Source organism: Elgaria multicarinata, chromosome 8, assembly GCF_023053635.1.
Source record: "Elgaria multicarinata webbii isolate HBS135686 ecotype San Diego chromosome 8, rElgMul1.1.pri, whole genome shotgun sequence".
In the NCBI taxonomy this organism is placed as follows: domain Eukaryota; kingdom Metazoa; phylum Chordata; class Lepidosauria; order Squamata; family Anguidae; genus Elgaria; species Elgaria multicarinata.
The window spans coordinates 12,135,834-12,158,260 of record NC_086178.1 but is presented as its reverse complement, the minus strand read 5'-3'; the positions used below and the strand labels follow the sequence as shown (position 1 = coordinate 12,158,260).

Genomic DNA, 22,427 nt, shown 5'->3' with positions numbered 1-22,427 from the left:
ATTACATTTCTATGCCGCCCAATAGCCGGAGCTCTCTGGGCGGTTCACAAAAATTAAAAACATTCAAAGTATAAAACAACAGTATAAAACCGTAGTATAAAATACAATATAAAAGCTCAACCAGATAAAAATAGCAGCAATGCAAAATTACAAATTTAAAACACCAAGTTAAAATGTATTTATAGACTGTTAAAATGCTGGGAGAATAAAAAGGTCTTCACCTGGCGTCTAAAAGCATATAATGTAGGTGCCAAGCGAACCTCCTTAGGGAGCTCATTCCACAGCCGGGGTGCCACAGCAGAGAAGGCCCTCCTCCTGGTAGCCACCTGCCTCACTTCCTTTGGCAGAGGCTCACAGAGAAGGACCCCTGAGGATGACCTTAGGGTCGGGGCTGGTACATATGGGAGGAGGCGTTCCTTCAGATAACCTGGCCCCAAGCCATTTAGGTACTCCTAGTTAAGCTGTCTCTGAAACTTCCAATATGCCTGGAGAAGCATAAAATTAGGGTGTCCATATGGAAAGGAGGACAGGGCTCCTGTATCTTTAACAGTTGCATAGAAAAGGGAATTTCAGCAGGTATCATTGGTATGCATGCAGCAGCTGGTGAAATTTCCTTTTCATCACAACAATGAAAGCTGCAGGAGCCCTGCCCAAGTGACCAGATACAAAAGAGGACAGGGCTCCTGCAGCTTTAACTATTGTGATGAAGTGGAAATTTCAGCAGGTTCTCCATATATACAAATGACACCTGTTGAAATTCCCTTTTCTATGCAACTGTTAAAGATACAGGAGCCCTGTCCTCCTTTTCATATGGTCACCGTAATAAAATAAGATAATGCCAAATCATCTGCAGGACAACCCAGACTGAATACTTGTGGACAGGATGCCATTCCAGCACTGCTGAGCCAGGTTGACAAAAATAGCAGTTTGGACTTCAAACAACACAGTGTGAAAACTCCATTCAACGGTTGAGTTTTTAGGAGGTACTCCCCATACAACATGTTCTAACTCCACTGTTGTGTGAGTGGGCTACCATGGAGTTGAGTAAAATCCATTGTGACATTTGATTGACAGTTCCTCCTAGGGTGACCATATGAAAAGGAGGACAGGGCTCCTGTATCTTTAACAGTTGTAGAGAAAAGGGATTTTCAGTAGGTGTCATTTATATGCATACAGCATCTGGTGAAATTCCCTCTTCATCACAATAGTTAAAGCTGCAGGTGCCCTCCTCTCTTTTGTATCTGGTCAAGAGGGCAGGACTTCTGCAGCTTTAATTGTTATGATGAAGACAAAATTTCACCAGGTGGTACATGCATTCAAATGACACTTCCTGAAATTCCCTTTTCTATTCAACTTTAAAGATACAGGAGCCCTGTCCTCCTTTTCATATGGTCACCCTAGTTCCTCCACCCTCTCTCCTCCCCCAGTCCTCCCGATGGTATCCCATCAGCCATTGCTATAAAAAACAATCCCGGCGGCTCTCTTAGAACGGCACTTGCTCCTTTCTCCACTCTTGCCAGGGAACTCTATAGCCAGTGGGAAAAGTCAACGCAACGAAAAACTCTACAGAGCCCTCCATGCAGCACACAACACTAGGGTGACCCTATGAAAAGGAGGACAGGACTCCTGAATCTTTAACACTTGCATAGAAAAGGGAATTCCAGCAGGTGTCGTTTGTAGATATGGGGAACCTGGTGAAATTCCCTCTTCATCGCAACAGTTAAAGCTGCAGGTGCCCTGCTCTCTTTTAAATCTAGTCACTCTGGTATAGCTCCTGCAGCTTTAACTGTTGTGATGAAAAGGGAATTTCACCAGGTTCTCCATATATACAAACGACACCTGCTGAAATTCCCTTTTCTATGCAACTGTTAAAGATACAGGAGCCCTGTCCTCCTTTTCATATGGTCACCCTACACAACACAACGTTTGTGCAGGAGCTTTCCTCTGCACAGCATGGATATTCAGCGTGGAGTGTTTTCCAAACCCCCCCCCCCACCTCCATCGTGGGGTGGAGTTTTCCCACCATAGAATCGTAGAATAGCAGAGTTGGAAGGGGCCTACAAGGCCATCAAGTCCAACCCCCTGCTCAATGCAAGAATCCACCCTAAAGCATCCCTGACAGATGGTTGTCCAGGTGTCCAGACAACACATTTCTCAACGGTGGTGTAAAAACTCCACCGTGGAGTTCTATAACAACTGCTGAGAAACGTGTTGTCTGAACTGAGCTGTTGATGAAACTCCAGAACCTATTGTCGGACTCCAGAGCCTATTGGCTCCTCAAAGCCTAGCCCAGGAAGCTGGTGGGGCATTCAGAAGCTAAGATTACTTGGTGGTGTCTGCCTAATCTTTTCCTGGTAAGTGTTCCCTGCACTTTTGGGAATTCAAAGCATGTTCTTGATGCTACCCAGAGTTCCAGGTAAGAACCCACGTCTCCACCCGCTGCTTGCTAGACCCAACTCACACCCTCTGCTTCTTTTCAAGTAGACTGAGCCAGCCGAGCCGTGTCCGTTTCACGGAGCCTGATGGGACCATCCTTTTTGAACACCCCGTGCAAAAGGGCACCTCTCCCCAAGACAACATGGTGAGTGGACACCGAGGAAGTTGTCACCTTCGTATCCCTCCAATGTGATTTTGGAATTCCTACGCTACTGGAGCAGCATGGCAGGAAGCCATGGGAGAAACATCATGGTGGTCCGTAGTTTGGGGATACTCCTAGATCCTACTTTTGCCGGTGGCCCAAGTGGCCATGGTGGTTCGGAGTGCCTTTTACCATCTTCAGTTGGCTCATCAAATATGGCCTCTTTTGGACAGGGATAACATTAGTAGCCTCAAGGCTGGATTACTGCAATGTGATCCAGGTGGGGCTGCCCTCCAGAAGCTGGAGCTAGTACAGAACACTGCATGCAACTCCTTTGCTGAGGGAACTGCACTGGCTGCCTATTCACTACTGGGCCAGGTTTAAGATTTTGGTACTAGTGTACAAAGCCCTAAACAACTTGAGACCAGGTTACCTGACAGAGCGTCTTCTCCCTTACCAACCTGCCCAGTCGCTGAGGCCATTAGAGGTCATGCTCCTGGTGGTTCCACATAGACCTATGGCCCAACTGGAGTCCACCAGGAGAAGAGCCTTCAGTGTGGTGGCCCCCTTTCTTTGGAACTCCCTGCCCCTGGAGGTCAGGCAGGCACCAACACTGCTGCTTCCTGCACTTCCTGAAAACAACTCTATTCCAGGAAGCATTCCTTGACTGACAACCGTAGTTTTTATTGGCATTCTGTTTTTTAAAAAGTATAATTTTAATGCTGTTTTAATCTTTGAATCAATGAAATAAATGCCCCATCTGTATTCTTGGTGGTGTTGTGGGAGGTGGCTGCATGGCAGAACATCCTGTCGCATGGAATCTTGCTTGGCGTCCAACCCTGCTTAAAGTGCACGGGCAAATCCGTTGGACTCTGACTACGCAACCAGTTCTGTGGATTTGCACGGTTGTACACACGTCTGGATAAACAGCCCTGTTCTTTCGTGCCCCTCTCTCCGACTGCCGTTTCTGTAGATCTGTGGCATGTGGCGGAACCTGCAAAAGCCCTCCATCCGGCTGTTGAAGTTGGATCAGCTGCGCATCGCCCTAGTCACTAGGTCTCACCCTGCCGGCGAGATCCGAGGCAAGATCATCAAACACCGGGCCCTCTTTGCAGGTAATCCGTAACCTGAGGAGCCAGGAACTACCCCCTGAATCCTTTCTCAACAGTGGATCCTTTCTTATCATTGCCAATCTCACTAATATACCCAGAGCCCTGATTCTAAGGCCTTTGCTAGACCTAACGGATATCCCAGGATGGAGGAGGGGTGAGCTTGTTGTCAGTAACACGAGACCCCGCCCTTGTCTACACGTAATGCGAAGCAACTCAAGTAGAGAGCCGTCACGTCCACCTTTTTTTTTAAGGAACAAAGCGCACAAATGCTTGTGCGCTAAGGTAAGGGGTTTTTTTTTAAAAAAATGGCTTTCCCCCCTGCCCCCCCTGTCCCCGATGGGCGCAGCTCCCAGCTCCTCACGAGTAATTGCACGGAGCCGGGAAAAGCCGTGAAAACGGGCCACACGCTTCCGGTCTCGGGCTCAGCCCTAGACTGCGAGAAAAAGCGGTCCCAAAGGAGTAGGCTTTATCCCGGGGCCAGGGAGGGTTGATCCCTGCCTAAGCCCGGGATCCCCTGTGCATCATCTGGACGCACAGGGGCGATCTTGGGTATCAGCCCAGGATAACTCCTCTTCTAGCAAAGGCCAAATGATGTTTCTCATGATGTAAGTTACTGCATTCTAGATCTAGAATACTGGAAGAGTTGAGACCATCCGTTGGGTCAAACCTAAAAGGGGATTGTCTTGGACATGATCTGTCTGGGCTCATGCCTTGCCTTCGAGAGCTTCCCACCAAGTAGCCCTCAGGCGCAGAGCCAGGCATTTCGTAATGAGGCATCCTAAGTGAATGGGAAATCATAGCAGAACAGAAGTACCAAGCACATTTGTAGCCACCAATGTGGTGTAGTTAGAATCATAGAATCATAGAATAGTAGAGTTGGAAGGGGCCTACAAGGCCATCGAGTCCAACCCCCTGCTCTGTGCAGGAATCCACCCTAAAGCATCCCTGACAGATGCTTGTCCAGCTGCCTCTTGAAGGCCTCTAGTGTGGGAGAGACCATGACCTCCCTAGGGAACTGGTTCCATTGTTGTACTGCTCTAACAGTCAGGAAGTTTTTCCTGATGTCCAGCCGGAATCTGGCTTCCTGTAACTTCAGCCCATTATTCTGTGTCCTACATTCTGGGATGATTGAGAAGAGATCCTGGCCCTCCTCTGTGTGACAACCTTTTAAGTATTTGAAGAGTGCTATCAGGTCTCCCCTCCATCTTCTCTTCTCTAGGCTAAACATGCCCAGTTGTTTCAGTCTCTCCTCATAGGGCTTTGTTTCCAGACCCCTGATCATCCTGGTTGCCCTCCTCTGAACATGCTCCAGTTTGTCTACGTCCTTCTTGAAGTGTGCTGCCCAGAACTGGATGCAATACTCTAGATGGGGCCTAACCAGGGCTGGCTAGAGAGGAATGTGATTTGGAAGCTATACATCTATTAATGCAGCCCAATATAGCATTTGCTTTTTTTGCAGCCATATCGCACTGTTGGCTCATATTCAGCTTGTGATCTACAACCATTCCAAGATCCTTCTCGTTTGTAGTATTGCTGAGCCAAGTATCCCCCATCTTGTAACTGTGTATTTGGTTTCTATTTCCTAGATGTAGAACTTGGCATTTATCCCTATTAAATTTCATTCTGTTGTTTTCAGCCCAGCACTCCAGCCTATCAAGATCACTTGTTAGAAGGTTGGACTGGAACTAGGGAGTTTGAAACTCTACTCGAGCTGTGAAGCTCACAGGATGATTTTGACCTAATTGCTTTCTCTCAGGCTAAGCTAGGGTGACCATATGGAAAGGAGGACAGGGCTCATGTATCATTAATAGTTGTATCAAAAAGGGGATTTCAGCAGGTGTCATTTGTATGCATGCAGAAGCTGGTGGGTTTCCCTCTTCCTCACAACAATTAAAGCTGCAGGAGCCCTCCCCCTTTTGTATCTGGTCAAGAGGGCAGGGATCCTTCAGCTTTAACTGTTGGGATGAAGAGGGAATTTCACCAGGTGCTGCATGCATAGAAATGCTTCCTGCTGAAATTCTTTTTTCAATACAACTGTTAAAGATACAGGAGGCCTGTCCTCCTTTCCATATGGTCGCCCTAGATTGTACAAGCCTGCCACCAGCGCCATCACAGTGTGCTCTTGCTCTCCTCTCTATTTTAGAAACTTTCAGTGCCATCCTGACGTCCGTGGACCCGACCCACCTCGGCATGGGAGGCATCGCTATGCTCACCCTGAGTGACACAGAGAACAACCTGCATTTTGTCCTGCTGACCAAGGGGCTGCTGGAGTCTGCGGAAAAAAGTGAGCAGGCTGCCGAGGGGAAGATCGTGGCGAGCATGCAGCCAGGCAGCTAAGCACGTCCTTGAGCAAGCCAGGATTAAGATTCACAGCCGCTTGGGCCTGCCAGATAAATGTTGGGTGTGAACCAGGGGAACCGGAGTCCAACTCCCACGCCAGCCAAGGATTCATTAGCAGCCTTCCACAACCTAGTTCCCTCCAGAGGTGTTGGATTGCAACTCCCATAATTCCCAGCCAACTTGCTGGGAATTATGGGCATTGCAGTCCAACACATCTCGAGGGATCAGGTTGAGAAAGGCTGCATTCGAGTCACTCGGATTATCTCCCCTTTCGGGTATCACAAACCCAAGGCCTCCGTCTTGTGGAGCTTGCTGTGAGGATCAGGGCCGGTTCCAAGTTTTGAGGGTCCCCAAGGCTGCGAAAAAAGACAAGTGGATTCCGGGGTGGGTGGGTTTGATAAATTCCTGGAGGCGAAGGCTATCCATGGCTACTAGCCCTGATGGTTGTGTGCCATCTCCAGTATTCGAGGCAGTAAGCCTGTGTGCACCAGTTGCTGGGGAACATGGGCAGGAGGGTGCTGTTGCACCATGTCCTGCTTGTTCATCCCTGCCTGATGGCTGGTTGACCACTGTGTGAACAGAGTGCTGAACCAGATGGACCCTTGTTCTGATCCAGCAGGGCCCTTCTAAAGTTCTTAGAACAAATTAAGCCAGAACTCTCAATAGAAGCGAAAATGCTGAAACTGCGATTAGCCTACTTTGGACATATAATAAGAAGAAATGATTCATTAGGAAAAACATAATGTAAGGAAAAGCAGAAGGTAGAAGGAAAACAGGAAGACCGGACAGGAGATAAATTGACTCCATAAAGGAAGACATGGACATGAAGTTACAAGATCTGGATAGGGTGGTTTACAACAGATGCAACTGGAGGTCGGCTTTGCCCCCAAATTGCACACTTAAAAAGTTGCTGACTTACATCGACTTCTTCATTTACATCGAGGCCACCGTCATCTGTTGATGGTGACCTCACTTCGCATCAAGGTCGGAGGGATGCGCAGGAAGGCTGGGCGGAGGGCAGGCTCGATGCGCTGAATGGCCACCGGTGCTGCCCGGGAAGCCCGTGCTCCCTCCTGTCGTGGGAGTTTACCACTCCCGCCTCGCAGCTGCGATGCTGCGGGGTTTTGAAGGAAGGAGTGGCAGTGCAACTCCATCAAGATACCCACCCGTCCCCAAGATTGAGCTAGGTGGACCAAAGGGAGAGGTGGGTAATAAATAAATATATTATTATTATTATTATTATTATTATTATTATTATTCGGGATAAAGCAACTCCTCTAATTATATATCTTATCCCCTCATTGTCAAGCACATTGCTCACTTAAAAGCATTATTACTTAACCTAGTGCAGCCTTCCCCAATCGGGTACCCTCCAGATCTTTTGGTCTTCAACTTTCATCAGCCCTAGCATGGCCAGTGGTCAGGAGTGCTGGGAGTTACGGTCCAAAGGGAATCTACACGTCGTACTGAAGGCGCCTGTGTGCCTCCCCGCCGGCCTCCTGCTACCGGGGTAAGAGCCACCCAGATCGGAGAGCTCAGCTGAAGCAGAAGCCGAGCTCTCTGACCCGGGTGGCTCTTACCACGGCAGCAGGAGGCCAGCGGGGAGGCGGCAGCGGCAAGGACGCAGACGGTTCCTCAGCCGCCGCCTCCTCTGCCTCTTCCTCCGTCTCTTCTTTCTCCGTCTACACCATCGTTTTGAGGGCGCACTGGAGGCGCACACAGGCGCCTTCAGTACGACGTGTAGATTCCCTCCTGGAGGGCACCTGGTTGGGGAAAACTGACCTAGTGGGGAAGGAAACAAGGTGGGCGGGTTCCACTGGTACGCAACCCATCGGACATCCGTGGCAATGAGCTGGTTGCGGAATGGATTGGTTTCATTGGGCGCCTGCCGATTTCGCTGCAGGAGCTCAAGGAGTCGGCACTTCATGCGTCGTGTTATTTTTTTCCATCCTTCCCAGAATCCTCCTGGCTGCCCCTGAGGGTGCAAATCCTGCACGAGGACAGGGTCCTGAGGGAAGTGCTGGCCAATGTCACCTTACAGGTAAGCTGCCGTCTTTTAACCGTGCTCCAAGCTGCTTGCAGCTTTCTCTCCTTGCTCCTCTTCGGCCGACTGAATACTTCTGTGGCTCTTTCGCTCCTTTTGCCACCTCAGGCCCCGGACTTTGCCGAGGTGCTGACGGGTCTGGGGAGCCAGGAGATGCTGTGGCTGGCACAGGGACAGCTGAGGATGACTGCAGAGGTGGAGGCTGGATCCCGGCGACAGATTGCTGGCCGCATCACGACCAGGAGAAGCTGTGACAGTGAGTGGAATCTCCCCAAGGTCTGGTATCCCGAGACATGGAGGAATGGTTTCCCCTGTTCGTTTTTCTGCCAGGGATCTCCTTTGTCTAGAGAGAGAACACATTTTCCTCCATCTCTCATTATACTAGACTCTAGTATTTGTGGTTGGGGAAAAGGGTTGGCCAGGGGAAGAGCCCAGGACCATCTGGGAACCCCAGTATGGCTGGATTGGTAACCCCAGGTCTGAGGTCCAACCCACCCACCCCAGTGAGTTGAGGGTCATCCAAGAAAGTTGACATTAGGTTCCAGGATGAACAAAAGGAAGCTCTCCTCCATTCAACATGCAATTAGTTTACGGGATTTATCGACCACAAGATGTGTCATGATTGGGCTTAGATGGGTCTCTCTCATCGGCTATTAGCCATGATACCCAAATGAAACCTCCATGTTCAGAGGCAGTCTAGCAGGTGCTGGGGAAAAGCAACCAGGGAAGTCCGCTGCCAATATGCCCTGCTTGTGAACTTTCCATGGGCATCTGTAGGGCTCCTCAGAGAAATATAGTCATGGATTAGATGGACCGCAGGCCTGATTCAGCAAAGCTATTTATTTATTTTTATTTAATTATTACATTTTTATACCGCCCAATAGCCGAAGCTCTGTGGGCGGTTCACAAAAATTAAAATCATGAAAAGCATAAAAAACAACCAACAATCTTAAAAACACATGGAAACTTTACCTGTTGAACTCCTGCAGCCCATGCAGGTTGAATAGGCCGCCTCCTGAGTAGTTCATAGAATCATAGAATCATAGAATAGCAGAGTTGGAAGGGGCCTACAAGGCCATCGAGTCCAACCCCCTGCTCAATGCAGGAATCCACCCTAAAGCATCCCTGACAGATGGTTGATGACTTCCCTGTATCGATTTGGGTCGCATCTGTTCTGCCAACCTGATTGCCATAAACACAGCCTCGTCTCTCTTGCTCCTAGCCATACAGAGCGTGCTGTGCGGAGGAGATGCCCTGACGCCCACCCAGACAGGGGCTGTGGGTTCTGCCAAGTTCATGCTGCATGAGAACGGGACTTTAGAGTATCAGGTAGGAAGCCATGCCGCCATCTTGGTTTTTATTTGATGCGGGGCCTGGGATTGTCAGGGTAATAAACGCTCTCTGAGCTTGCAGAGTCCTCTAGATCAGATTTGTTGGACTACATCTCCCATTATCCCCAGTCTTGCTGACTAGGGATGCTGGGGGGTTGTAGTCCAGCCCATCTGGTGGTCACCAAGTTGGGGAACACTGCTGTAGCTTATTCCAGAGCTTTATAAAGGGGGGAAAATGAACTGTACATTGGCAGTGGTGATAATGCACATATAAGTCAATTTTGCACCGACCCTGAACCGCTCTTGGGAAAATCACATTTCCTAACGGCTCATTATTGCCCAGGAGAAGGGAGGAGGAAGAGAAAACTCTCTCCCTGCTTGCTGTGGTTTGCTGCCACTTCCCACAAACCACCTGATGGGTGAGTGGTGTAGGAAGGGAGAAGGGAAGGAGTTAGGAATAGAGTGGAGGATGAGGGGAAGGAATGGGTTTCAGGCTGCCTTGATAGAAAAGGAGTCGGAGGGGAAATCCAAGCCATAGAAGAATCTGAGGACCGTAACGCTTGCCCCATCTTTGAAGCAAGCATTGTAAGCCCCTTCAGACTCAGGCCTTAGCTAGACCTAAGGTTTATCCCGGAATCATCCCGGGGTCATCCCTGTTCATGTAAATGACACACAGGATATCCTAGGAGCAGGCAGGGATGACCCCAGGATGATCCCGGGATAAACCTTAGGTCTAGCTAAGGCCTCAGTCTTCCAAGCCTAGAAATACAAGTCTCTGTGAAGTCTTTAACCTCTGTGCCTCTGTCACTACCAGGCGGTTATGGGATCCTCTCGGGCTGTGTCATCCCAAGGCTCCCATAAAGATTTCTTCCTTTTGTGGCTCAGGTACTCACTCCTTTGGGGGCTCTGCTCTCTTCCCACAGGTCCAGGTGGCAGGAGCAGGAAGCGAGGTGATTGGCGTCACGTTGGAGACCAAACCCCGCAGACGAAATAAGCGCAACACTTTATACGACATGACGCACAGCTACAGGGATGGCATGGTGAGCGTTGCAGTGAATATGGGAGAGGGGCAGGAGGCCCTGGATCGGGGTGTCCAACTTCTTTCAGCCCACGGACTGAATTCAGTTTCACAGAAGCTCTCAGGGGTGGCACTCCAGCGGCAAGCGGAACCAAAGGCAAAAGGGTAGGACCAAAAGACCAGCATACTTTAACTTAAAGCTCTTACACCCAGCAACTAAGGGTTCCTTTAAACGAGCAATCTATTTCATGGTTGTGATTGGCCACTCATGAAAGTTTGCGGGTCTTTTAAATGACGTCAGCAATGATCAGGACGTCTCCCGTGGTATCCCCTAGAAATTCCGCCGTGAAAGGAACCTCTTTTAAAGTGGTAACATCCTGGGGTGGGGTGGGGAAAGCAGGAACTTCCACCACTAGATGACACTCTCTCAGCGAAGTGAATGGAGGGGAAGTATTCAATTCAATTCAAACCACGTGGTCATTCCTCTCTGCCCGTGTAATGCAGCCCATAACAATCATGCCAAAAAGCAGGAAGCACAAAAACCTCAGGTAAGCAATGCGATTTCCCCTTAATGTAGAGACGCTGTAAGATTTAGGAGAGGCATTTCATTCTTTTTGAATTGGTGGGGGGACATGCAAATGTCAGAGTTCTCTGGATGAGCTTGGTTTCAGTTTACAGATAAGCGAGCTGTGTGTGTGTGTGTGTGTGTGTGTGTGTGTATTCCCTCTCAGACTATCCCCATTTTTCCAGGCCAGCGGGATCTGGGGACAAGTGAATGGGCGCGATGCCCACATGTTGCTGCAGAACGAACTCTTCCTAAATGTGGCTACTGAGGATTTTGAAGAGGGGGAGCTGCGTGGGCAGATCAACTCCCTGCTGTACAGCGGACTCCTGGCACGATACCAAGGTACCATTACAGAGAGCAGACAAAAAGCTGAGCCACCAAGCAGGAGTCCACCAGGTGGCTGAGCCCGAATGAGAGGGCCTCGGCCTAGTACATGTAGTTGTGGGGTCAGACAGACAGCTGCGGTCAGGCCAAGTGCAGGCAAGGGATCGTGCGTGCCAGGGACTGCAAGGGCGGGACAAGCAGAGAAAGGCAGGGGAAATCTGGCCCCTGCAGAATTTAAAATTCCACACAGAATTGAAATTCAGCCTACTTCTGAAATTTGGGATTAGAAAAAAATGCCTACATTTTCAGATTCTGAAAATTCACTTTAGAGGGGAAGAAAAGGTTGTCCTGAAGCTGCCCGCCCAAAAAAATTGGTGTTAAGTTTAAATCAGTATGTGACTACAGCTCTTCTTCCTTCTCCAACACCCCTATTTCTTGGCCTTATTGCCTCCTTCCGAGTTGCCAGGATAGCCACAGTTGGAAGAATTCCCCTTCCAGCCAGTTGTAGAAAGGTAAAGCAGGACTGTCAGGATCAAGAGTTTATGCCCCTGTGGTTCCACTCTCGGGGAGCCACCACCAAGAAGGCCCTTGCTGACATCTCCTGAAGGAGGAGGGCGTAAGATGTTGACCATAGTGTATAGGTAGGTTCACTCCAGGAGAGACACTCCATCAGGTATTTTGGTCCCGAGCTGAGTAAGGCCTTGAATTGGTCTCGGAATCAAACAGGAGGCCAGTGGAATACAACATTGGGTGGAAGGGCAGGTTTTGTTGCTGCTATTATTAAATAACTGGGACTCAGAAATCTTCGCCCGATCTACTGCCGTTCCCCCAGAGATCCACCAGGAGATCTGGTTCTGTCTTCTGCCTGTTAATGCCGACTGTTTACCTTCAGAACCTACAACAAAGGGGTTCTAAACACCCCGTGGAGTAACCAAGCTAGGTCCAAACAGCAAACATCAACACAGGCGAACCTGGACGTTGAAATTCATGTAATGTTTTATTGAGGAAAATTACAAAAAAAAAAAATTTAAAAGTAGCATGGCGGTTATAGGAGTGATTACAGGGAAAGAGAATGTAATAGGGATACGAGATTAATTAAATGAATTGCAAATGCCGTGAATTGCATTTCCCTGACCTAGTGGTTTTTGGCTCTGGCCTAGCTTGCCCCTTGAGGCCCAGGTAGTGGGCTTGGCTAATGCAGGGTGACCATATGAAAAGGAGGACAGGGCTCCTGTATGTTTAACAGTTGCACGAGAAAGGGAATTTCAGCAGGCGTCATTTTTATGCAGGCAGCCCCTGGTGAAGTTCCCTCTTCGTTACAACAGTGAAAGCTGCAGGAGCCCTGCCCTCTTCTGTATCTGATCAAGAGGGCAGGGCTCCTGCAGCTTTCACTGTTGTGATGAAGAGGGAATTTCACCAGGGGCTGCCTGCATAAAAATGACGCCTGCTGAAATTCCCTTTCCCATGCAACTGTTAAAGATACAGGAGCCCTGTCCTCCTTTCCATATGGTCACCCTAGCTAACACAGTAGAGCTTTGTCCTGCAGTCGTAGCCGGGCTCCGCTGAACACAGGCCAAAGGCAGTAGCCTGGCCCCTGGGTATGTGACTTCTGACCTTTGTGCCGCAGAGCTTCCTGTCCCCCTGGCCGGCCAGTTCGTGTCCCCCCCTGTGCGCACCGGCTCCGCTGGGCACGCCTGGGTGTCCCTGGACGACCACTGCCACCTGCACTACGAGATCGTGGTAGGAGGCCTAGGCAGGGCAGACGACGGCACGGTCAGCGCTCACCTGCACGGCTTTGCTGAGCTGGGAGAGCTCCGGGAGAGCAGCCACCGGGAGCACAAGCGGCTGCTGAGGGGCTTCTATGGCACAGAGGTGAGGTGTTTTGCGGAGGGCGCGGTGCCCCGAACCCCTTCTCCCCCCCCCCCAGCTCAGATTAAGGGATGCGCTGCCACAAATGGGGTGAGAGGACCTCTTTCAGCCTGAGGGCCAAATCTGGTTTCGGAGAAGCGCTCGAGAGCCGCATCCCATGAGTGGGCGGGGCCAAAGGCCAAGGGGTGTGGCTGAAGGTGAAAAGGGGTGGGGCCAAAAATGCAAAACAAAAAATGCTATTTTAGGTTGAAGCTCTTCTTGCTGTGGGGGGGCAGTGGAGGCTGGTGGCTCCAATGTCAGCAGGGTGGTGAATCCGCTCTGGGTTTCAGTCAGAACTAGTCAGAATTCTAAAGGAGCGCTCTAAGGTGCTTCCAGACTTCTGACTGAAACCCAGAGTGGATTCACAGCCCCACCGACATCGGAGCCACCAGCCTCCTCTGCGAACTAAAGACAACGAGTGAGTTTGTGGCTGAGATGAGGCACCAACTAGACCCACAGGACTGGAAGGGAGCTTGGAGGTCACCTAGTCTATCCCCGCTGCTCAGCGCAGGTCCTACGTGCAGGATACTGATTCCACGTCCCTGTCAGATGACTGGTTCTGACTGAAACCTGGAGCGGATTCACTGCCTCCACTGACATCAAAGCTACTAGCCTCCACCGTTGTGGAGGCAGGGCAGGTGGCATCAAAACAGCAAAACCGGCCAGCAATCTGTGTTTGGGGGGAAATGGGCTGGAGCCAGGTGAAGGAGGCATGGGCACGTGGGAAACCGTGGAGGACCGGATTAAGATCCCAGGCCAGAAGTTCCATACCTCTGCCCTAGAAGGGTTGTTTTTTTTAAAAGGGATTGGATAAATCATGGGGGAATAGGGCTATTGAATCCAATATTTCCCACGATAAGCAAAAAGAACCTCCAGTTCCAGAGGCAGTGTATCTCTCAACAAACCCCGTTTGTTGAGCTGGCTGGGGCATTCTGGGAGTTGTAGTCCAACACATCTGGAGCGCCCCAGGTTGAGGAAGGCTGCTCTAGGCGTATCTGGCTAGCCGCTGTCAGGATCAGAACGCTGGAAGTTAGTCCTAACCAGCCAGTTCATTCTTTTGAAGTCTTCGTTGGGCTGACTCCTGAGTTTCTCTGGGTTCTTCAGCTTCACTGACTTTATAGGCTGCCATTGCCCGCTAGAATGGGCTTTTACTGCTCAGGGCGGTGAAAAGACTGGGATGGATGTTCAGTAATGGGACTTTAGAGGGAAGGCAGACGCTGACCTTCTGTTTCCCTGCATCCATAACCCAAGAGCAAACCCCACTGTGAATTTATTTATTTATTTATTTATTGCATTTTTATACCGCCCAATAGCCGATGCTCATTAAGCCTCAGATAGGAGAGAGAGAGAGAGCTGGCCATGTTTCCAAGCATTCTAGTACCTCTTGAAGCGGTCAGATTCCCTCTTCACAGCAGACATTCTGCCCTTGGGCTAATACCCAGGAAGGACTTCTGAGAGAGGCCCACACAACTCGTGACCCACTATGCTGAAAGCAACTCACTAGCCATGGGTTGTTGTGTGTCATGTCCAGTGGAGCCTGCTGGCTCCGATGTCAGTGGGGCAGTGAATCCGCTCCGGGTTTCATTAGAAACCAATCAGAACTCTAAAGGACCTATCCAAAGTGCAGGTTGTTCCTTTAGAGTTCTGATGGAAACCCAGAGCGGATTTGTCGCCCTGCTGACACTGGAGCCTCCACTGGTATTGTCATGTGCTTCACAGACACTTTTCCTCCCCGTGCAGGCCCAAGGGGTAGTGAAAGACCTTGACGGAGAGCTGCTTCGCCATCTGTCCCAGGGCACCGCCTTCCTGCAAGTCAGTACCAAAGCGAACTCTCAAGGAGAGATGCGGGGCAAGGTATGTGGTGGTTCCTTCTCTCTCCCATCCCTTTATTTATCCTTGGAACAGCAAGGGGACTTCTGATTTGACCTTGAAGGTGCCCAGAGTGTATAGGTTCTTCTCTTTTTAGGTTCTTGCAGGCCTTTGAGCATGTGAAGAGAGCTTTTTCTTCTCTACGGGGCTGCAACCACAAGCAGCCCTTCAGAACATTTAGCATTGGGGAAGAAGGTGTTCAGATCAAATGACATCCCTTCAAGGGAACCCCAGCACCAGTTAGGAATTAACCACCGCAAGTAGATAAAAGTATATGAGCTCATGAGGAAGTCTGTCGTGTCACCGTTCAGCCATATGGAGATAATGGCCCTGTTCAGACGACCTGCTAAGCCCAGGTTTGGCCGCAAACCCTTGTGCAGCAAAATGTTAGCAAATGTTAGGGATGTGCTCCGCTTCTAATCGGACCGGCGAATTAGAAGCGGAGCGGGGTGCTTCGCCTCCCCTTAAGGCGGAGGCGAAGAGGATTGGGGCGCCGGCGGAGCGTGGCGAAGAGGATCGAGGTGAAGGCGGATCCTTCGCCTTGATCCGGAGCTCCGCCGGAAAGGTAAGTGGGGTTTACCGGGCCCTGCCGCTGTCGCTGTCGCCCATGCAGCGACAGCGGCAGAGCCCGGTAAACCCCCCCTCCTTTCCCTTACCTGCCTCCGTCCGCGGTCCCTCGGCTTCTTCAATTGAGCCCGCGGTTCAACCAGGAAGTCTAGGCCGCGGCCCAGACTTCCTGGCTGAACCGCGGGCTCAATTGAAGAAGCCGACGGACTGCGGACGGAGGCAGGTAAGGCCCCCCTCCCCCTTGGTCCCTTACCGGGCTCTGCTGCCGTCGCCGCCCAGCAGGGCCCGGTAAACCCCCCCCCCCCGCCCTCCTCTCCCAGCCTTACCTGGCACCACTCCCCTCCACTGCGGAGCTCCGATTCAGAGCCGGAGCTCCGCGGCGAAGAGGAGCGGAGTATGGGCGGAGCGGTGCAGAGCGGGCCGATCCGAAATTTTCGGATCGGCCCACGGGGCGGAGCAGGGGGTCCGTGCACACCCCTAGCAAATGTATTTAAAGCATGATTGTGTTGCCACTATGGTTAGGAATGGTGCAGACGACATGCAGAGCCATAATGTTTTGCTCAAAATGCTTAACCACCATGGTTTAGCATGTCGTCTGGACAGGGTCCATATCACTGACCTGCCGTACAGGGCTGTGATGAGGATTTGAATGCTTAAAACGCACAGTACAAATGCTGGGAGAACATAGTGTGCTGGTCTTTCTCCATGTGCTAACGTATTTGCCCCTCAAAAGCAAGGCACCATTTCAGGGACAAAACAGTTCATACAGTTTCAGTGGGGAGGAGTTGCTAACCATGGTGGCACTGGAAAGTTTCGTAAATATCTGAAGTCAGCGGCACACCGGTGAATGCTGCCCATCACCTAGAGATGACCAGTGTTCACATTTGTTATGTGTGACAAGTTGTGGGGATGTATTTGTAATTCCGAACAGCCATAAAATTCTTCTGGGATTGTCAGGATTCATTTATTTATTTATTTATTTATTTGTTGCATTTATATCGCGCCTTTTTTCCTCTGAGAAACCCAAGGTACATAATCCTCCTCCTCTCCATTTTATCCTCAAAACAACAACCCTGTGAGGTAGGTTGGGCTGAGAGTCTGTGACTGGCCCGAAGTCACACAGTCGGTTTCCGTGACCGAGTGGGGACTAGAACCCGGATCTCCCGACTCCCAGTCCATCACTTTAGCCACTACACCACACTGGCTCATCAAACGTTGGACATAAATACCATAAAGCCCATAAATACGGTCCTTAGTGGAGACCAGACATTTAATTCTAGCGCCTCTAGCAAAGAAACCTTCCAGTTTACTCTACTGCAGGAGTAACAATTTTTTAAAACCTGCAATCCAGGGAGGCAAAGAATGCCTCTTTCACGGTGTCTTGCACTACTGGGAAGGAGCATCAGGGTTATCGCACAACTTTCCTCAACCTGGTGCCCTCTGGATGTGTTTGAATACAACTCCCATCTTCCTCAGTCAGCATGGCCAATGTGAAGGCTGACTCCACATATGCACACACACGTTGTATCTATTTTTTGTTCTCTGTGATGCCCCTTGGCCAAGTAACAACCTCAAGAGGGACATACTTGGCTCTGTGGAACAGTGATTACGAAAAATGTGCCGCATTAGTTACAAGAGAAGGCTGCCTACAAAACTCATTCAAAATGTGAGATCCATGACTACGCAGAAACTAGAAGGGAAGGACCAAAATAGGATGAAAATGTTCTCAAAGGTGCCAATGAAAAATAACAATAGGGCATCCAACGCATTTCAGAAAGAAGAATTCCTTCGTCAGGGACAATATTACAATTCCAAATTGTAGGAACAGGGTAAACTAGCTTCTAAAGAAGGTGGCAGCTTCTCTTACACCAAGAGAGAGAGCCACCAGCTTTGGAAGCTGGTGTAAGAGAGAGAGAGAGAGAGAGAGAGAATCTTTGGATGCTGATTTAGCCTTTGCCTAGAACAGGGCTGGGTGAGTTGTGGCCCTCTGGATGCTTTGGCCTACAGGTCCCATGAGCCCTAGTCAGATAGGGAAAGGTGAGGCAGCTGGGAGTTGTAGGCCAAAACATCTGGAGGACCACAAGTCACCCATCCCTGGCCTAGATCCTTGGATTGTAGGATTGCCCCTGATGATGGAGCTCCCTGTTCTGAAACCCGTTGGATTCAATAACATACGTAATAAGACATTTTTCATTGTCACCTTTGAGAACGCATTCTCTTTTCTTATTCCAATCCCTATGACATAACAAACATTCAATTACATAAAGAATATTTAAAATCTATACCAATGGGGCGTCTGCCCAGTATTAGCAAATCTGAGCCATCTTTGCATAAGCACAGGGCAAACATGTGCAGCCATGTTTGTTTATTCTACTTCATTTGTGTATAAAACGGTGGTGGAGGTCAGGTTTTGACGAAAGCTGCGCATGGACGAGGAACCCTTCCGTCCCCCACTTTCCCTCTTTGCAGTATGTTGCTTCAGGCGCTTTTCCGCTTCAGCCTGGCTCCCTGCCAGAGTCAGAGAAAACCTGAAGACCAGAGCTGGGAGGAAAATGCAATGAAGCAATGAGCCTAGGGAGGTAAAACAGCGGAGAGAGAAGAGAGTTCAGACTCCTTCCACGTTTGCTGTAAATGCCAGAGCCTGACTACCTCTGCTAGTATGTAAATAAGTCTGGCGGTCGGGAAACAAAGCCCTATGAAGAGAGACTGAAAGAACTGGGCATGTTTAGCCTGGAGAAGAGAAGATTGAGGGGAGACATGATAGCACTCTTCAAATACTTGAAAGGTTGTCACACAGAGGAGGGCCAGGATCTCTTCTCGATCCTCCCAGAGTGCAGGACACGGAACAATGGGCTCAAGTTAAAGGAAGCCAGATTCCAGCTGGACATTAGGAAAAACTTCCTGACTGTTAGAGCAGTACAACAATAGAATCAGTTGCCTGGTGAGGTTGTGGGCTCTCCCACACTAGAGGCCTTCAAGAAGCAGCTGGACAACCATCTTGTCAGGGATGCTTTAGGGTGGATTCCTGCATTGAGCAGGGGGTTGGACTCGATGGCCTTGTAGGCCCCTTCCAACTTTGCTATTCTATGATTCTATGATTCTAAGTCAGTTATGTGAAGAGTTGAACGTTGCCCTGTTACACTGCTCTCAAATGCCATTGCTTAGGGAAGTGCAAAACTGCTCCACAACTTTCAAGACATTTTGCTACTCTTTTAGCCTTCCACAAAAACCCTTCAGGGGTTTTGCCCCCAGCAGGGACTTCTAAATTCTCCTCACATTTTTTTGCCTGAGGTAAAATTCACAGGCCTCGGTTGTTTTTGTCTGGACAAATTGGCTCCCCGGTTTCACTTTGGGCCAAATTGAGCAGCCGGCTGTGTCTCTAACCGTCGAGGTTGAGCAGAAGCAATTGAGTGTTCCCTGCTTTCTCGAGCTTGCATTTTGTAAAGGCGGGCTGGGGTGGGGTTGACTGAGGCTGTCAAAAAATGGCGCCGTCGGTTCCTTTCTTATCTAAACGTTGAAACTGGAATGCAATAAATGAAATAGAAGATCTTGTACTTGAGCTGGCCCGCTGAGGCGGAGCTGAGATTTTTGGATAGTCCCGGCCCAGATAGATTCTGGAATATCTCCATCCCAAGGCCGTTTTGGCCACTGTTTGAAAATCTGAAGCTGTAAAAGGCCTTCTAAATTGACAGTGACTGAGGTCACCGAGGGAGAGCGCTTCCAAAATTATTCTGTCCTCCTTAGCAAGTGGGGGAATTTAGCACCATGGCTAGCTGCCAGATACCACTGCAGCTTGCCAAGAACTTGAATGCTGCACAATGTAAGGGTTTTGCGTTCTTAACAACTGCTAGGAACAGGGTTGCTCTCCTTTCTTCCCCAAGAGAGGCCCACTGCTTTTAACCGTGACACAGCAGGCAGAAATTCAGTGGGTGAAGCTTTTCTTGGTGTGGAGGCAAAATGATGGGGAAACCTCCAGTATCCGAGGCAGTAAGCCTGTTTGCATCAGTTGCTGGGGAACATGGGTCTGAGGGTGCTGCTGCACCATGTCCTGCTTTCTTGGTAACACACAGGGGCAGGTAACACACACACACTGCTGCTCCCTGATTATTACTAGTAGTAGTAGTAGTAGTAGTAGTAGTAGTATCTCGCTTTTTGCCCAATGCTGGGCCTCAAGGCGGCCTTACAAAGTTTAAAACATACATGAGGTGGGGGGACAAAACCATAAACGTTTAAAATACACAACAAAATTATAAGACATTAACATAGATGGAGGGCCAGATTATTCTCCAAAGGCCTGCTGGAACAAAAAAGTTTTAGCCTGCTTCTGAAAGCCCATCAAGGAGGGAGCCAGCCTAGCTTCCCCGGGAAGAGAGTTCCAGAGCACTGGAGCAGCCACTGAGAAGGCCCTCTCCCATGTTCCCACCAAGCGCGCCTGTGAAGACACTAAATTTTCAATGATGATGATGATTTTGCTTTGGGGGGCACTCTCCAGAGTACAGCCCACGTAGCAAGGTCGGGAGGGTAAAAATGCCTCCCCAGACCTCCTAAAATTGTCTGCTCCTGTTTGAAAGGAACAGAAACTTCCTTCTGGGGGAGAAAACTGGGGCGGGGACTGCGACTGAGCAGGATAAGGGAAGTTTCTGCATCTGCTGGAGCAAAGAGGCTTCCAACCCTAACTTGCCTTCCTAGTCAACCATCTGTCATCATAGAGGTTGTGCCTATGTTTGGTTTAGACCAGTTTAATTGTGTCATATTCCTTCCAAGAAACAGAGGCCTAGTTCTCCCTGGGGTGGTACATCTGGCTCTTGAGTTGCACCATTCCAGACTCTCTGTGCTTTCCCAAATCAACAATCCTTTGTCGCGGAGATTTTATCACTCTAGGGTACATAATCCTCCTCTCCATTTTATCCTCACAACAACGACCCTGTGAGGTAGGCTGGGCTGAGAGTTTATGGCCCCGTTCAGACAACACGCTAAACCATGCTGCTTAACCACAAAATGGTTAACGGAATACGTCGTCCTTAATGCATTCAATTAACCATTTTGTGGTTAAGCAGCATGGTTTAGCGTGTTGTCTGAACCAGGCCATAGACTGGCCCAAAGTCACCCAGTGAGCTTCCATGGCCGAGTGGGGACTAGAACCTGGATCTCCAGACTCCAAGTCTAACACTCTAGCCACTACACCACACTGGCTCTCAGAGAACCCCTCAGGGAATCGAGGGAACTGTACTTCCGAGTGAGGGAGCTGAGAATTCCACGCTTAAGGATCCCCACTTCCCTCCCACTTCCCTGTCCTTCACAAAGCCACTGTTCCCAGGCCTCCCTGGAAAAGGAAATGAATCCCCGTGTCATGGATGAAAACAGGTCTCAGCCCGGTTTGTATTTGCCAAGAGCCTTGCCATAAGGTCAGCTCTGTTCCCAGGAAGAGTTTGCCCTTCTCTTTCCTCAGGATATAAGGCAGGCCTTGGCCAAACCAGGCTGCCATCCCCTTTGCCAGGCAATTCTCACTGCTAACTCCCTTGACGCCGGCAACGAGAAAAAGTCATTGCAGGGATATTTGCAAAAGGCTGACTCTCGTCCGCCTCGTGCCTCATCCGGGCCCGAGGCCAACATTGCCGACGGCTTCTCAGAAGCTGCGTCCGGCTGGGAGACCGCCAGCTGCCTTGGCTGGAAGCTCGGCACGTGGGCCTCCCTCCAGCTGCTCCTGACCCACGTTGGGGCTTGTCCTTGGGGCAGGGAAGTCACGGAATGCCACCTGTCCCGGGAAAGTTTGCGGGGCGTTCGGCACGAGTGGGTGCCGGACAGGTGGGTTGGCCTTGCTTCAAGGGCAGCAACATGGCATTTGCAGAGGCCACACAGAAGTTGCCTTGGAGAGATGCTCCATTGGCATGGCATCGGAGGTGTGGGTGGGGAACGTGGCTCGGTATCAGTGTGGTTCTTCCAGCTCACAGAATCGTAGAATAGTTGAGCTGGAAGGGGCCTCTAAGGCCATCGAATCCACCGACAGACGGCTGTCCAGCTGCCTCTTGAAGGCCTCTCGTGTGGGAGAGATGCTCCATTGGTATGGCATCAGAGGTGTGGGTGGGGAACGTGGCTCAGTATCAGTGTGGTTCTTCCAGCTCACAGAATCATAGAATAGTTGAGCTGGAAGGGGCCTCTAAGGCCATCGAATCCACCGACAGACGGCTTTCCAGCTGCCTCTTGATGGCCTCTCATGTGGGAGAGCCCACCCTAGGTCATGGATTCCATTCCGACTTTACTTGCATCATGGTGAGATGGAGTCCTGGGGGAGGGACAGCCAGGCCACTCCAGCAGTATTGCAGTCACGCATGTGGCGGCTCCCTGACTTGCAGACCACGTTGATCAATTCCCAGGACCGTGGGGCAGAAAAGAATTCCCCGCTGGCCCTGGGATAAGACAGGATGCTCCTCCTCTCCCTCTCACTTGGGTCTGTGCTTTGGGATGGCTCCCTGTTGGCGAAAGCTTTCGTTCCATACTTTGATACCCCACTTGCATTCTGACGGGCCCCATTTGTGTGTGCGGTTTAGGCCATGCAACCAAAGTTTCCATTGCCACCAAGGGAGGGGCCATAGCTCAGTGGTAGAGCACCTACTTTGCACGCAGGAGTCCCAAGTTCGATTCCTGGCTTCTCCAGGTAGGGTGAGGAAAGTCTGATGTCATAATAATAATAACAACAACAGCAGCAGCAGCAGCAGTAGCAGCCAGACATCTTAAAATTCGACTGGGTAGGCCTGCCGGAAGAGATCCGTC

At 50.2% G+C, this 22,427-nt stretch overlaps 1 protein-coding gene across 1 annotated transcript in view; it reads left to right on the top strand.

Moving 5' to 3' along the window:
• CHRD (chordin) overlaps positions 1-22,427 on the top strand; it is a 65,183-nt gene that overhangs the window by 24,202 nt on the left and 18,554 nt on the right. The window contains exons 5-14 of the mRNA XM_063131432.1: positions 2,485-2,581; positions 3,552-3,693; positions 5,834-5,974; positions 7,989-8,071; positions 8,183-8,330; positions 9,297-9,403; positions 10,329-10,445; positions 11,174-11,330; positions 12,940-13,184; positions 14,961-15,074. Of these exons, the coding sequence (XP_062987502.1) occupies positions 2,485-2,581; positions 3,552-3,693; positions 5,834-5,974; positions 7,989-8,071; positions 8,183-8,330; positions 9,297-9,403; positions 10,329-10,445; positions 11,174-11,330; positions 12,940-13,184; positions 14,961-15,074 (1,351 nt within the window). The remainder of the gene's footprint in view (positions 1-2,484; positions 2,582-3,551; positions 3,694-5,833; positions 5,975-7,988; positions 8,072-8,182; positions 8,331-9,296; positions 9,404-10,328; positions 10,446-11,173; positions 11,331-12,939; positions 13,185-14,960; positions 15,075-22,427) is intronic.